Source organism: Leishmania donovani, chromosome 29 (genome assembly GCF_000227135.1).
Source record: "Leishmania donovani BPK282A1 complete genome, chromosome 29".
NCBI lineage: Eukaryota > Euglenozoa > Kinetoplastea > Trypanosomatida > Trypanosomatidae > Leishmania > Leishmania donovani.
In genome coordinates this window covers 518,627-534,984 of record NC_018256.1, presented here as the reverse complement: position 1 = coordinate 534,984, position 16,358 = coordinate 518,627, and the positions used below count along the sequence as shown (strand labels likewise).

The window sequence follows — 16,358 nt, the reverse complement described above, 5'->3', positions numbered from 1 at the left end:
CAAGAGAAGGGCACTCACCACCGAGCGAGCAAGAGAGAAAGCGTCCTTGCTCAGCCAGAGAGAGGCACACACATACAGACACGCCACCACCCAACAACACGCCTTGAAGCGATCGACACGCCTCGAGCAGGCACGAATACCTTACTGCTCCGTCCCTGATTTCTCTTCTGGCATCCCTCAACCGTCACGTCCATAGGCCTCTACCGGACGCGTTTTTCCTCTCAACTTCGTGCCGTCGCGAAGCGCTAACAACACGAAGAAGCGTGTGACTCCTCAGCGGGAGGAGAACGTGCATCGAGGAGGGGGGAGCGTGAAGGGGAAGGAAAAACGCGAGGTCTGTGGGACGCAGCCACGGAACAGAACAGCAAACGACTACGAAAGAAGGGAGGGGGAGGGAGGGAGGGGGGCATCCACACAGCCACCGGCAGCACAACGACCACAAGGCAGCCCAACACTGTGCGTGCTTAGTCAGCGCTGCAGAAAGGGAAAACGAAGCGGCACCACACGAGTGCGCGGCAGCAGAACGACGCTACGAATGAGCCGGTACCGCTTCACCGGCACCTTCCTCCACCTCCTCCACAGTCCAGCCGCGAATAACCTCGTCGTACGCGATATCGCTGTACTTGCTGAAGATGAGCGGGTCGGTCGGGCTTAAGAAGTTGAAGTTCCCCTTGGCGAACTCCTCGTCCGGAATGCGGTCGAAGAGAGCCGTGTGAAAGCGGACGTAATGGACAAGGGTGTAGTACGTGAACATCGGCACATCCTCCGGCCGCGGAAGCGGGCAGAACTTCATCAGGAACCCCATGAGCATCATATCCGCCCCTGGCCCATCGTGCAACAGCGCCTCCTCAAAGTTAACCGCGGTCACGTAGTACATGTCGCGGATGTAGTACTTAATCTTGTTCAGTGGCGGGCGGCCCATGATGTCCTCGGACGTAGCCGCCCAGCCATCAAACATAGTCACCAGCAGCTCTTCCAGCACTTCGCGGCGGCGGTTGAACTTCTCGATCGGGATGCTCGTCGCGCGGCGGCTGACGAGGTGCACATGCAGCACGTACAGCCAGTACGTCAGGTCCATCTCCGCGTACTCTAGGTCGAACAGATCCTTCCACTCGGGCAGCGAGATGTGGTGGCATAGGTGGCCAGAGATGAACTCCGATACAGCACGCACTTGACCGCCCATCGTCATCCACCGCGGCCGTTCGCCCTCGTAGATGGCCATCGAGGATGGGTCTCGAACGTCGATGCCCTTGTACCGCTCCGCGTTCTCCTCCACCAGCTTTGACAGCAGCTCCTCGGCGGGTTGGATGTCGGTCGTGGCCCGAGGCGTCAGAAATTGGTCCGGAACGGGCTTCAAAAACTTGTCCTCCGCAACACTCTTGAACTCGTTGCCCAGGCTGGCCCACGCCGCCCCCGCCATCCACGACGTCGACGCAGGCGTAGCGACAGGAGAGGAGGCTGCGGAAGCACCGGTGGCAGCCGATGATGACATGGAGGCGGAGGGGTGGCTCTCGTGGCGCGCATTGTCGCTGTTGGGGGCCTCATGCCTGGCAGCTGCAATGGCTGTCTTCTCCACCAGGCGCCAAGCACTACGCGAGAACATAGCGACTTGACGTCCGGGCAGCTGCCGCCACAATTACTGCCTTACCTTGTGAATGCCGTGCGAATCGACGCCGCGGCCGCGCTCACTGTTTGGGCGGCGGCGAATACGATGGAGTCAACGAGTTCGCGGTGGTCTGCCGTGTTTGGCGTCGTACGCGATGCGGTGAAGGACTGCCTTGCTAGCACTGTAACAATGACACCGAAGCGCGGGAGCGAAGAGTCGATTTGACAGAGGGGGCCAGTTCGTCACTTAGCCAGACGAGCACCCCAGCCCTTCGCACGACTCCTCGGCCTACCTTTAAACTTACGGTACTTAATATCGATCTCTGCGAAGGACGACCTGGCATGCATGGCAGTGTTGGCCAAGGTGGGTTGAATGGTTGTCGCAGACACGCACGGGCGTGTGGGTGCGTGGTGGTGGGGGAGAGAGGAGGGAGTGGGGAGGTGCGCGGTGATCAGATGCAGAGTACGCGAGCGAGGGAGAGAGAAAAAGGAGCGGCAGAGACGCTACAATGAGATGGGGTGTCGAAAAGCAACAAACAAAATGCCCTAGCACAATAAGTTGCCGCACTGAACGAGCCAGCGCACCATTTTGGCCCCAGTCGTCGGCCACCGATAGCAACGGCAGCGCATTCCTTTGTTAGCCGCAAGCAGCGCGTTTTTCTTGTCCCACACCCTTGTGGAGGAGGAAATCGGGAGGCGTTCGAGGAGATTGACATGACCCGGTCAGACAGCACCCGCAACTGCCACGCAGACAAAAGGCATGAAACACGCCCACGCACAGCCATGGCAACGCGCGGCTGCGTTTTCATCACTTTTTTTTTGAATCCTTCGACAGAGATGCGCCCACGTGTCAAGGGGCAAGCCGCACACAGATGACATGATCGAAACTGGAAAGATGTCGCAACATAATAGGAGACATGGCAGAGAAAAGGGACGAAAGAGGGTGGAAGGGAAGACGAAAGCAGCACCCAGAGGCTAAGCGGGTCGGCGTGCGTCCTACTCGCTTTGTCGACTTGCCGTGGTACTGGTTTCCGTCTATATGCCCCCCCCCTCCCCACCGAGCACCCCCCTCCCTCGCATCCCCGACACAGACGCAACCATCCGTCGTCTCTCGATCACACTACTTGGACGCGGCCTTGGTGGCGTGAAGCTGTGAAATCTGGCCGATGATATGCTCGAAGGTGTCCTCCACGTCCTCGTCCTCCCAGTCCTCCTCCCATGACTTGGCCACTTCCTCTTCAAACTGCCCGCTGATCTGCCGCATCGATAACGTGCGGACAGACCCGGCGCGGGACATGTTGCCTGGGCCTCCCATCGCCGGCGCCGGCTCGAAGCTCTTGAACTCCAAAAACTTGTCCTCCGACTCCTTGTACCACGCCGACCACACGGTCTCGCTCGAAGGGACGGCTAGGAGTGCGTCTGTCGTCTGGAGAATAGACGGCTTCGCCTCGGTTGTGCTCGCTGCCGTCGCCGCCATTTGATCGGGTTTTTTTTCTTGCGCCTTTTGTGTGTCGCTGCTCGTGGGTGCGGCGCTTTCCGCTCTAACTTGTTCGGCGTGGAGGAGAAGTGGGGGGTCGCTGTAAAACTTCCTAATGGGCAGTGCGGCACAGTCGCTGGACCGACCGATGAGACGCCAAAGAGAAAAGAGGTGAAGGGGGAAAGAGAAGCAGAGATACGCACGTGCACTGCGCAGGCCTCCGAGGGAGGGGGCTGGAGGGTAGCGATGCTGATGAGTACGATGAGGGTATCCAACAACATGAGTTCGCAACAGTGAAAAGGGGCACACAAGTGCGCCCCGCCGCTCTCGTCTAGGCCGCGGCATCGTTGAATCGCGCAAACGCTGAGGTGCTTCATGTATTTCCAAGCTGCAAGTTTGTATTATGCACGATGCAGTGAACCACCACACATGGAGGGAGGAGGCGGTGGTGTTGGTGGTGATGCGTCCCCACGCGCAGCCGTGAAGATCAGCGTCTCCTCCGTTATGCGCGTGAATTAGCGGCTCTTTGTAGCCACCCCTTCAGCAGACAACAACAGCAAGAGCGCACGCGCCGGGTTCATGCATCGTGCTTGCCACGCGCGTACGAGTGCGGCTGAGCGTATGTGTGTTTACCCGCCCATGACGTGGGTAGATCAAAAAAGAGGTCCCTCTTTTTCTCTCCCCCTCTCGCATACCTGAGCAGTGACGGCAGCTGTGCGCAAGCCATCACGCGCTCGCAACGAGGGTGCCCCTATCGGCATGACGGCAGCAACGATCTTCCCTAGTGATCGTCACCGGATCTCGCCCCCTCCCCCTTGCTATCGGCAGTGTGGACCTCCCTCTCACTCTCTCTCTGCGCACGTGCTGTCGACTTGCTTCTCGGCTCTACGACTGCGCCGCGTGGATTGCCTCCATCTTCACCGTCTCGGCCTCCACCTTTTCGGGGTCGGCGGTCAAGTAAAAGTCAAGCCCGCGCGCCGGGCATGGGGTCCGAGAGGCGATCGCATTCAGCGAAATCCCGTAGCTGGTCAGGAGGTGGTTGACCACCATCAACCCCCGCCCCTTCGTCGGCGGAAACAGTTTCTCAATCGCTGTCGGCTTCACAATAAAGTTGCCATTGCGGTCCACGTCCACCTCGATGCCGACGTGGTAGCCGCCAAAGATGAACATGTTCACGACAACGTCGCTCTCATTCACAACGCGGAATGTGCGCGGAACGGCCTTGTTGTAAATGTGCTGGAACGCTCGATTGCCCATGCGTGGCTGGCCGTACGTGTAGACGGTCACGTCGGCGATGGGGTAGTCCATGCGCCTCAGCATGTAGGTGATGCTATACGCGCAGAGGGACGCCAGGGCGCCGCCGAGGCTGTGGCCGGTTGTGAAGATGCGGCAGACGGTGCCGCGGTCGTCACACAGGACGTCGCGCAACCGCGACAGCACTGTAGGCTTCAGCGTCTTCCAGATGGTAAGAAACCCGGCGTGGCAGGTGGGCCGCCACGACGTCTTGCGCATGCACGAATGGATGCACGACGCACAGCCGAGGTGCTGCGCAGCTGTGGTGCTGCCTTCGTCAAAGGTGCTCGCCAACTCGGACACCTCTTCGCCCGCCGCGTTCGCTGCCTCCCTGTCGGCCGTCTTCTCCATCTCCCGCCACACGACCCGGTGAATGTTCATGTCGTACTTGGCGTTGCTCATGTTCGCGGTCCCGCGGAAGCCGATGATGACGCGCGGCGCCTTGCCCTTGTGTTCACGAGCGCTCGTGTCCATCTTCACCATGAGCACCTGCACCTCCCTCGCCTCCGCTACCAGTAGCCGCACAAAGCCATACTTCTCGACGTTCATGGGCAGCACCGCCGAGTCGGCGACGGTGGCTGCGGCTGCGGCTACCGTCGGCGCCGGCGCCCCCGATTCAGTCTCAGTGGGTGACAAGGCGGAACGGCTGGGCGGACGCTTACCGGCGAGTGCAGGCGTGGAGGTTGGCGGTGACGCGGCTGCGCCGCCGCTGTCATCTTCGCTGCGTATATGAACAATGACCGTGTCCGAGTCACGCGTGCACGGCGTGGTGGGCACATGCATCTCCTGCCCCGTGCGAGCGTCGCCGATGGCGGACGCGACTGCTGCACTGCCCTCGCTAGCGCCGCCAATTGAGCCAGCGACTTCCCGCGCGCCCGCGACTGCCTGATCTGCCTCTCTTCCGCTGTCATCTTCGGCGTCATCGTCGCCCGTGTCTTCCTCCGCTGGGCAGCAGCCGCAGAGTCGATTCTTGATAGCGTTGGCCACAGCGCGAGGAACGCTCTGCGGCGTCATCTGAATACCCGTCTCGATCGCCTGGCCGCCAGTGCTCTCCTCCACACCGTAGGCCTCCCAGGAGATGTTAAAGCAGTCGATGGCAGTCTCGAGGTTGAAAAAGGGCAGGTACTGCATTGACTGAAAAGGCCGATACGCTGCGTCGAAGATGTGCGTCTCGAGCCGCTCCAAGCCACGAACCGGCCGTTCCAGCAGGTTCTGCTCCGCCGTCCCGATCAGCGCTCCCAAGCGCTCCCGCGCCAGAACCAGGGTGCGCATCAAAGAGCGAGTGCCGCCACGCGTGCGGTCGCTGCTGCTGGCATCATCGCTGTCGCCCGAGGTGCGCAAAGAGAGGTCGAATAGCGCGTCGCCATCTCTGGAGTGCGATATGCGCGGATGACTTCCTGTGTCGCCATGTACAGAGACCTGTCGCGCATTGGCATCAACACCGCTGCTCGCTGGCGCAACGCAAGACGCGTCTGCCGTCAACAGTGGTGAAATGCACGACACAGTGGGAGGGTCGTCCTTCCCCACAAGCGGCGTTCCTTTGAGATTGCTTCCATCGTTAGCATCGGATGCGTCTGCAGTCGACGCCTGCATCGGAAGCATCGCGCACGGCAGAGAATCGCGCTGGCGCACGAAGGTGTCATTGTTGGTGCCTAAGGCGACTTCGCTTTCGCTTAGTCGCCGCTTGTCATGTTTGTGCCACTCCTCGTCCACCTCGGTGTGCGGCAACACCGAGACTGAAGCCTCCGCTGGCGTCGCAGCTGCCGCCTGCAACGCTCTCGAGAACGCTGCTATGGGTATCTCAGTGTCCCCTGCCACGCCTGTACCGGCGGAGGGATCTCGGTAGCGTGACCGCGGCGCCAGTGGAGGCGTGGCATGCCGTGAGACAGTCTTGCGGCTGCGTCTGGCGGACTCCGCGTCCGCATCCCCCCACGAGTTAGTGGGAGCGTTCCCATCCGAACGGGAGCGTGCGTGGTGCTGGCACCACCCAGCATGCTTCAACGGCGCCAGTGACGGAGAAGCACGGCCGCTGTGGCAGTCAAAACCACTGTACGTGTGCGCCAAGGTATTCGCCGACAATGCTGCCTGGCGCTGCGAAACCCTACAAAACGTAGCGCTGCCGTCTCCGCCGTCAAGACCTCGCGCGGCAGATGCGTTCTGCCGAATCCGGGACCGCCATCGCGCGGGGCCTTCAATAGCGTATGCGTCTCCTGCCAATGACCTATCGCGCCTAACGCCGGCGTACGACTCCGTAACGCCTCCGCCACCACCAGCGGTGCCGTCGCCGTCTGCTAGAAAGTAGGTGCTAAAGCGATCCATATTGATGATGTGGCGTGCCGCCACGCTCACCGGCATCAAGCCATTCGAGTCTACATCACTATGGCCACGCCAAAAGCCACTGCTCCGCATGTCGAGTGTGGTGGTTGCAGCACCAGCGCCACTGTCATCGTCGAAGCGTCGCGACGGACTCGGCTCGATGCCCAGGTGGCTTGCTCCTCGTGCGGCCGGCACACCCGAACGACCATCGCAGCGCACGAGGCTGATAGTGCCACGACTGTTGTCCCGCGCAACCGGTGACTCCTCATGGTGCTGGCTGCCGCCGTCATCGGCGTCGTCGTCCGTGTCTGTCGCGCTCACCAGGCGGCTCGGCTGCGGCGACGCGCATACGTCGGTGCGCCACGACACGGGAGCGCCGCCGTCGCGCTGCAGCGAGCTCGTCGCACGGCAGCCGTCACCCTGCATTTCACGCATGGGGGGCAACAGGTTGGACTGCATTGCGTTCTGCGTGCGCTCCCACGGCGTGGTGGCGGCGATGGAGCCGGCCAAAGTGGGTACGAAGCTCGCCACCGCTCCGCCCGCGTTCTGAAGCCGTTTCTGCTTCGCCATGTACTGCCGCCGTCGAAATTGAAACTGAAGACGGTAAAACCGCGTCTCCTCCTGTTCTGTGACAAAGATGTACTGGCTGCCGCCGTGCCGCGCCAACCAGCGATACCACGTGTCGGGCCACACCATGTGTTTCCAACGTGGGTCCCTCGGGTTGACGGGTACGTTCTCGTCGCGGCTCTGCGAGGTGTAGACAAGCGTCATGATATTCACAAAGAAGCTCGCGACCATCAACATCGGAAGTTGCAGCAATGGCTGCTGCGAGGCCAGCGCCGGGTAGCCGCGGTTGTAGAGCAAAAAGAAAACGAGACAGTGAATCACGCAGTAAGCAATGGCGGACAGGAAGACCATCAAGAACACACGGCAGGCAAGCTGCTGCGGACGGCTTTCCAAGTACGGCTTTTTCCCGAGGTAGCTGCGTAGGTAGAAGAGGAGCAACAGGCAGACGAGACCGCCAGAAATCTGAAGGATGATGACGAACCAGTAGAGCCGCTTGAACCGCACCTCGCTGTTGGAGGTGAGCTGCCACATGTACTTGTTCACGCTCGCATCCACGATGTCCAGCACACAGATGCTGAGCATGTAGACAGAGATGAGGATCTTCGTCCACATGGGTGGGTCGCACACGTTTCGGCTCCGCGCGAGTAAGGCCTTGAGCTTGGCGAAGGCGCCGTCGTTCGGCTTCGCTTCGAGAGGGCGGGCCCACATCATCGAGGCGGTCATGACGGAGAGCATGTACGCGATCGACACCGCCATGAAGTAGGTGGGGATGCGGTACTCCATGAAGGCTAGCATGGAGGATAAGGGCCAGCTCGTGATGTTCAGCGCGAACAGCGGGTTCATGTACCACAGTAGCGCCACCTGCAGGACAAGCGTCCAGCTCTGCTCGTACAGGGCGCTCGTGTACTTGCAGTACGCGACAAAGCGTAGCGTGTGAATTAGGGAAAAGACCATCAGTGTGTAGCGCCACACAATCGTGGCAACCGTGTAGGCAGAGCGTTGGTAGGCAATGCCGACGGAGCCGCCGGCCGCCCCGGCCGCCAGCGATTCCGGCACCAAGGTCAGGGTAAAGCTGAACTCGCCCGCAAGCGTGGGCGTGTTGCCAAGCAAGAGCTCCGGCACACGCGCCACATCGCACCGAGTCTTCGTCCTGTCGCAGCGAATCGACAAGGGGTACGCCGAGACCCGCTCGACTCCGTTGCCCGATAAGCGATTCTCGGCGACGACGTTGTACACCTGCACTATACCTGCCTGGTCAGTTGGCGGAGGTAGACTAAAGGCCACGCGCCGGTAGCGCACCATACTGCTATGCTGATGGGTCAAGATCGAGCCGCCCCACCTAAGCGACACCGTCGCTGGTGTCGCGAGGGTGCCGTTAGCCGCTGCAGTCGGCGGAGAAGTCACGCAGGGGCTCGTCCACTTGTCCATGTGCCGCAGATCTACGCCGTAAGCTGTGCCACAGATGTTCACCATCGACCATTGCACCTTCGGAATGACTTCGACGACGAGAGCCGCGATAAGGCACGCGTGCCACAGCACAAGGGTGAGTCGCATCGCGAAGGCTGAGATGGACTCCACCTGCAGCTCCACCGGCTCGTAGAAGCGCTGCATCACACGCAGCTTCTCGGAGCCCCTGCGCTTGCGATGGCTACGATGGGAGTTTGCAAAAGCAGCGGCGTTAGTGGACGACTGTGCCATTGGACTGTGCGATGGCGAGCCTGTCTGCATGTTGAGGATATCCAAGGAGTTGCTAAAGGGGTGGACGCCGGATGGGACAGGAGGGGAAGCGTGAAGCGACATGCCTTTCGGGGCAGACATGCCGGTGCCGGCGTGGTTGGGCAGCACCGTGGTTGACGCACCCGCATACGTCATCCCTCCTCCAACGCCACGGGCATTGCCAACGCCACCGCCGCCGCTCGAGTACGCAGCGAGGAAGCTCTCGTGATTCTGCGCGCTAAGCACACCTGCGCCGCAGTAGTAATTGCCAACGAGGAAAATTTGCCGGTGCGGTGGGGTCGGGATGACGCGACGACGATGCGCCGATGACTGCCGCAGCGCCACCTTCTGCCTATCCTCCTTTTCCACGTGCTGTTTCCGGCGCTTGCGAGGCTTTTCCTCGGGCTGACACTCCCTCCAAGACGGGCGGCTGCCGCGCGCCTTGGCGGATGCGTCCACCCTCTCCCGCGCCTTCTGCACGAATTCGCCCTTTGAGATCGGCGCGGAGGGCTTCGGTGCGCGTTGCTGCTTCTGCTGCTGCTGCTGCTGCGGCGGCGGCGGCGCCGACTCGCGAGCTAATCGCCTGCCATCGTCATTGCCCTCAGCGCTGCCGTGAGAGGATAAAGAGGCGCTTTGTCTCCCTGCGAAGGGGGACTGCGTCGATGCTAAATTTGCTGCAGCATCGCCACTGCGCAGACTTACGGAGGGCATATCGAGTCCGTCGCTCTTGCTACTCAAGAGAGTGAGGGGCTCCCGTAGAAGGCAGTGGCCCGGAGAAGTGAGAGAGCGGCAAGCGCGCGTGCACTAGGGCTCTGAAGTTCTGTTCAACGACGGTCGCTCCACGCTTCAGTTGAGCTGTGTGAGCGCCACGAGGAGGGAGGCCACTATTTAGAAGAGAAAGAAAAGACGAAGGCTCTCGCCAAAAGGATGTGTCGATCAGCAGCAGAGGCGCAGAGGGGGGGGGGTAAGAGGCGGTTCAGTGAAAAGGAAAGAGCCCCCATAGCAACTGTATCAAACGCCACGGCTGTCTACGTCGAGCTCCTGTCAAGATGCTCCCCTCTCGTGTGGCGTTTCAAGGGGAAATGGGAAGAGGGGGAGCACAGGTTGCACAACGGGTCACAAAGGGTGTGTGCACATGGGCAGAAGCAAAACAAAAAGGTAGTAAAAAGAAGGCGAGACTGAAGCGGAGAAAGGGAAGGGGAGGGCGCGGCCACAAGATACGCTAGCGCTCCCACACGTCTAAACTCACGCACGGAAACGCTCAGGGGCGCGCGATCCACCTTCCTCGTCAGCGCTTATCGCAACCAATGGAGGGGGTGCAACCCTGACGACGATGACGAAATTTCGTAAAGACTAACCCTCGGCGCAAGGCGAGATGGCAGCAACAGTGATCACCACCGAAACAGCAGAGGGACGGCCAGCGGTGGCCAAAACTGAAGGAGAGAAGGGAGAGAGAAGAAAGGTGTGTAAAGTAAGGTAGAAGAGGAAGGGAGATCAGCGGTTCGCGAGCGAGCTGATGGAGGCGGCAAGCCTAGCAGTCGGCGTGCAACGAAAACATTTTTTTTCTATTTTCACCCCGCCCCTATGTCGCACTGCGGCTACATCCGAGTCGGCCAGGACGAGCAGTCTGCCGTCGAATCGGACCATGCATCTAACAGGATCCTCCTGCCCTTGCTCGTCCCTTCCTCGCACGCATGCCGCGCCATCGGCGACACACGCACATGGGTGGACTGCATGCCTTGATCCAAGAGAGCCGCGCCCAGCGTCCTGCTCGAGGGCGGAAGCGGTCGCGTCTGTCGTGGAGCCGGCAGGGGGTGATGGTCACTGAGGTATAAGCCTCTCTCTATGTGCTCCACCTCACTGGTAGCCGCTACTCCGGCGCGATGCAGCGGACGGTGCAACGGAAGGGTAGAAAGGGGGAAGTTGATAGAGACGAACGCAAAGGCCAGTAATAAGCAGCTTGGAAGAAAGGAAGTGAGGAGAGAGAGGTGGTATCATGGCAGCGCAAGAGCGGCACGCAGTGGTTGACCAACGACAGCAAAGGTCATGGAAGCACCCAGAGCGCACATGCGATTGTGTGTATGCAGCGGATCTGCTCGGCCTGCAGCAGCGGCGGAGTGCTCTGTCGGGACCGCATTACACCGAAAGTAACATATGCGTCGATGAAGGGGGCCTTGGCTATTCCGGCCTCCGCCTTTTCTCTTGACGCTCTCACCTCGTTCTTTGGTCTTGGTTTGTTCGCACGCCTACGCGTATCTGTGCGTGACAGACGGGAGGGTAGGTATGTGTCGGTACTCATCATCGTCGTCGAGCTCTCGCGCACCATCACGCAGCCCCACTCCGTCGCTGCTGTCCATCCGCATGATCATAAGCGCCACACATGAAGAGGCGCCTGGCAAGGGCCCAAATACACACGAAAAGAAGAGGGAGAAAGTCGGCTTTATAGCGTTGGGGGTGGGAGGAAAACAAAAAGGGATAGGTAAAGGCTCAGCGAAAAGTAAAGAAGATGGCAGGGTTGAGGGCGGATCGAAGACACCAGTGCGACAGATGCGTCGTCATGACCGCCACTAACAATATGAAGCAGTCTCCCTCACAGAGGCAGGTAGAAGGGGGGAATTACGAAACGTCTCTCCATGAGAACAGAAGAGTGGGAACAGCCAAAGAAAAGCGCTAGTGGCTGTACGGCCCTCTCGCACGACGGCGCTGTCACAGCAAGCTTAAATATCGCACATTGAAAGCTTGTTTTTTTTTGTTGTTGTTGTCTCTTGTCAGTGTGCCGATTCTGGCACAATACAAGGCTTGAACTCCACTCTGGCAATCCTATAAGCGGCACAAGTCGGTCCACTGCCGCAGGTTGCACCGACGCAGCGCCATCCACGACCTGGCCGCCGACGTCAGTAGCGGCACATCGCTCTCACCTCTCCATGATGCATGGCCCTTGATCTTGTCAACACCAGAGGCGGATCGGCATTCGGCAAGGGATGAGGGGAGGGGGGCTTGCTTAGCCTCCCCGCAGAACGTGGGAGTACGGCACCCCACGATACCATGCGCTGAGGCAGCCCCCCCTCCCTCCCCTCGTTGTCATCATGGCAAGAGATCCAAGAGGGAAGACAAAAAGTGGCAAGGCCGAAAAGGTGCGGCGCACCAGCAATGCGCCACAGCATGGCCGTGCGCCACTGCTGATGAGCCGCATCAGCAAAACAACATAAACGAAAGGTCACCACAAATCTGGAGAAGTGGGTATGGGGGGAGGGGAGGAAATAGCAACAACATCAAAACGGCACAGAAAAAGAAAGAAACATCCGCATCCACGAGAGCAGCAGCGCCGCACCTTCCCGGAGCCTGCGCACGCACGCCCACCTCTTCTCCGGCGGTCAGCAGAGTTTACAAAACGGATGCACCATCCCAGACGCACACCCAGACATGCACGCACACGCGCACATCTGACCAGGAGGGCGGGAAAACAAAGGAAAAGGTGCGTCGAGTATGCACAGGATGGACCGCTGGGTAAGAGGACAGCGGCCGCCGCCGCAACGCGCATTCGCGTCGCATTTATAGGTGTGTGTGTGTGTGTGTACGTGTTTTCGGCTTTGTTGTTCTCGCTTCGATTTTTCCGCGTTTTGAGTTGGTTGCCTCTGCAGGGGCGCGCCATCCTCAGCGCCTCTCCTCTCTCCAGCATGCACGCAAAAAGAGGAGTGGATCGCCTGCCCACACATACTCACTCTCAGCTGCGCTTCCATGAGAGAGGCCTCAAGAAAGAGAGAGAACGAGAGCACAAAAAGAAGCAGACTGAGAAGACGAGTGGGAAAGCGAGAGGGAGAGAGAGAAGGGAGTTGGCGGCCATGGAGGGCAGGGAAGGACACTCCACACCCACACACCCAAGAATAACGAAGTCAAAAAAAAAAATACGCGATCACGGACGGGCCATGAAGAGGCGCACACAACGCGCACGCGCAGACAATGAAAAGAAGCTCAACAGACGCGATGTGGCCAGAAGAACGCCAACGCGCGCATAGGCGGGCAAGAACTGCAGAAGCAGAAACCTCGTCAGCGCAGGCAGGTAGGGCGCTGTACTGTTCTGAGGCAGAGGGAGCAGAGAGCTGAAACGCTGGTAGTACTCACCACCGAACGAAAAAAAAAACACCGGCGGCGGCGGCACCGGTCATGCCTGCCGCTACTCAGCTCGCCTTCGCTTTGCCTCTCCATGTCCATTGGCGGAAGCGGACCGGCTTTCGGCGCCGTTCTCAGCATCAGCGCTGTCCGAGTCCGCAACCGCCGCCGCGATTCATGTCTGCGCTGCCGTCCGCTTCACCGAGAAGGAGAGCTTTTTATGATTGCTGCTGAGAGTCACTTTCACCGTGCTGTTCGGCGACAGCTCTTGCGAGATGATCATGCGGCTGAGCTCTGTTGTGATGTTCTTCTCAACCCAGCGCCGTAGTGGGCGAGCGCCCATATCCGCGTCGAAGGCGGACTCCAATACGTAGTTCTTAGCCTCTTCTGTGAGGGAAACCCGGATGGACTGGTCCTTGAGACGGCCATTGAGCTCCTCGGTGATGAGGTCGATGATGCCGGTCATCTCCTTTAAGCCCAGAGAGCGGAAGAGGATGATGTCATCCAGTCGGTTGATGAACTCCGGGCGAAAGAACTTCCTCACCTCGCCCATCACCTGTGTCTGTGCCACTTCGTAGGCCTTCGGTGAGGTGTCCATGTTCTGCAGATACTGCGCACCCAAGTTGGATGTCATGATGATGATCGTGTTGCAGAAATTCACGGTTCGGCCGTGCGAGTCAGTCAACCGCCCGTCATCAAGCACCTGCAGCAGTACGTTGAAGACGTTCGGGTGCGCCTTCTCCACCTCATCCAGCAGCACCACCGTGTATGGGCGACGGCGCACCGGCTCCGTCAGCTGGCCACCTTCTTCGTGGCCGACGTACCCCGGCGGGGCGCCGATCAGCCGCGCCACAGAGTGCTGCTCCATGTACTCGCTCATGTCCAGTCGCACCATGTACTTGGCATCGTCGAAGAGCTCTGAGGCGACGGCCTTGGACAGCTCTGTCTTGCCCACGCCGGTGGGGCCGAGAAACAGGAAAGAGCCGGTGGGCCGGTCCGAGCGGGCCAGGCCCGCACGTGAGCGCAGAATAGCCTCCGCGACACGGCTCACCGCCTCATCCTGGCCCTTCACACGGAGGTGCAGTTGGTCGGCCAGGTGCAGCAGGCGCTCGCGTTCGGTCTGGCTCAGCTTTGTCACCGGGATATTGGTCCAGCGCGACACAACGGTGGCGATGTCCGTCTCAGTCACGGTGCCCTGCAGCATCGTCGCCTTCTGCTTCTCGATCTCCTCCTTGAGGGATCGGATCCTGTCCTGGAGGATCGGGATGACATTGTATTTAAGATCTGCTGCCGTCTCCATGTCACGCATCCGCTCCGCCCGCTCTAGCTTCACCTTCTTCTCGTCCAGCTTTGCCTGCGTTGCCTGCAGCTCGTCGATACGGCCACGCTCTTGCTCGTACTTGGCAAGAAGTGGGCCAAGCTTCTCCTCCACCTTCTGAATCTCCGCCTTCACGGCTTTCAGCCGCTCCTTGGCCGATGCGTCCTTGTCGCGCTGCAGCGCCTTCTCCTCGATCTCCAGCTGGCGCTTCTTGCGCTCGAGGGCGTCGATTTCGGCCGGCCGCGACGACAACGTCACGCGCACGTTGGCGCACGCTTCATCAATAAGGTCAATAGCCTTATCCGGCAGAAAGCGGTTCGTAATGTAGCGGCCAGCCAACTGCGCCGCCACCACAACGGCCTTGTCCGTGATCTGCACACCGTGGTGCTGCTCGTAGCGGTCTTTCAGACCACGCAGGATGCTCGTACACTCCTCGACAGATGGCTCATTCACCTGCACTGGCATGAAGCGGCGCTCGAAGGCGGCGTCCTTCTCCACGTACTGGCGGTACTCCTCGAGCGTCGTGGCACCGATCGTGCGCAGCTCGCCACGGGCCAGCAGCGGCTTCAGCAGATTCGCGGCGTCCATCGCGCCGTCGGACTTGCCGGCGCCGAGCACGAGGTGGATCTCGTCAATGAAGAGGATGATCTTATTGTCGCTTTCCTTCACCTCATTCAGCACGGCCTTCAGGCGCTCCTCGAACTCGCCGCGGTACTTGGCGCCGGCGATCAGCGCGCCCATGTCCAGTGAGAAGATGCGAATACCTGAGAGAGTGTCCGGCACGTCGCCTCGCACCACCTGCTGCGCAATGCCTTCCACAATCGCGGTCTTACCCACTCCAGGCTCCCCGATCAGCACCGGGTTGTTCTTGGTGCGACGTGACAGCACACGGATAGTGCGCAGAATCTCGTCTGCGCGACCAATAACCGGGTCCAGCTTTCCGTCCTCCGCCTGCTTGCAGAGATCAACTGCGTACTTGTTCAGCGACTCGTAGTTGTCGTCTTGGAAGTCGGAGTTTATCTTTTTCCCCTTGCGCATCTCGAGCAGTGTGGCGCGAATCGCCTTCTTGCCAGCCCCTGCAGCATCCAGGATTCTGCCAACCTCCTTGCTCTCGTGCAGGGCCAGGAGAAAGTGGTCAGCGGCCATGAGGGTGTCACCGAGGGCAACACGCTCCTGCTCCGCCGTGTTCATTACACGCATCATGTCCGAGTTGGGCCGCGGCTGCGTGGGCGCAGGCATCTGCGTGGGAATCGCGTCAACACGCGCCTCCAGTCCATCCTTCACTGAGGCGGCCCCGAGCTTGCGCACGACACGAGAGGCAAGACTGTTTTCATCTTCAAACATGACGTAGGCGAGGTGCACGGGGTCGAGGTAGCCGTTTGCCTTCTTGCGTGCCAATGCCGCGGTGCGAGCCATCAAGTCCGACGCCGCCTGCGTCCATTCTGGCTGCTGTGTCGTCATGACTACAGAAAGAGAGAAGGGGGAATACGGGAGAGTTCAAGGGAAGGATGCAGAATAAAAACAAAGGTGGGTCGGAGACGGTGTGTGTGTGTGTGTGCCAGAGAGGAGAGAAAGTAAGACTTGTATCCTCTTTACAAGAACCGGCAACGCGTGGGTCCTCCGTTTCGCGTGTTTGCCCGTGTTATTTCACCGCTTCTCACATGTACACAGAAAGAGGAAGAGATGAGCGAGCTTGTTTTCTGTTCGCCGCTGGTGCGTCTGTGGGTACGCGTGGATGCCCAGCTGTGTCTGTTTTGTTCTTTTCCCTCTTTGGATGCTCGATGAGGCGGCAAAAACTCAACGAGCAAGCACGTCCACGGCAGACAAGCGAGGCAGGCCACTTCACGCGAGCGAAAAAGGAAAGAAAGAAAGAAAAAGGAAGCGCATAAAGAGCTTAAAGGCGGCACGTGCGAGGGAAGGGACACCGGAACGACGAAATGGACGAGATAAAGAAAG

At 59.9% G+C, this 16,358-nt stretch overlaps 4 protein-coding genes across 4 annotated transcripts; all 4 read right to left on the bottom strand.

The window, feature by feature from the left end:
- Nucleotides 1-529: 529 nt before the first annotated feature.
- Nucleotides 530-1,420, bottom strand: LDBPK_291390 (hypothetical protein, conserved; the record flags this gene model as incomplete). The annotated part of the gene is made up of 1 exon (XM_003862508.1): nt 530-1,420. One exon carries the CDS (start codon nt 1,418-1,420, stop codon nt 530-532), a length of 891 nt encoding a protein of 296 aa, XP_003862556.1.
- A 1,305-nt stretch (nt 1,421-2,725) lies between these two features.
- Nucleotides 2,726-3,082, bottom strand: LDBPK_291380 (hypothetical protein, conserved; the record flags this gene model as incomplete). Its single annotated transcript, XM_003862507.1, has 1 exon — nt 2,726-3,082. The coding sequence occupies one exon, from the start codon at nt 3,080-3,082 to the stop codon at nt 2,726-2,728; it is 357 nt and encodes a 118-aa protein (XP_003862555.1).
- Nucleotides 3,083-3,967: 885 nt separating this feature from the next.
- On the bottom strand, nt 3,968-9,685 carry LDBPK_291370 (lipase domain protein, putative; the record flags this gene model as incomplete). Its single annotated transcript, XM_003862506.1, has 1 exon — nt 3,968-9,685. The coding sequence occupies one exon, from the start codon at nt 9,683-9,685 to the stop codon at nt 3,968-3,970; it is 5,718 nt and encodes a 1,905-aa protein (XP_003862554.1).
- Nucleotides 9,686-13,259: 3,574 nt separating this feature from the next.
- LDBPK_291360 (ATP-dependent Clp protease subunit, heat shock protein 100 (HSP100), putative) lies at nt 13,260-15,863 on the bottom strand (the record flags this gene model as incomplete). The annotated part of the gene is made up of 1 exon (XM_003862505.1): nt 13,260-15,863. One exon carries the CDS (start codon nt 15,861-15,863, stop codon nt 13,260-13,262), a length of 2,604 nt encoding a protein of 867 aa, XP_003862553.1.
- Between the last annotated feature and the right edge of the window lie 495 nt (nt 15,864-16,358).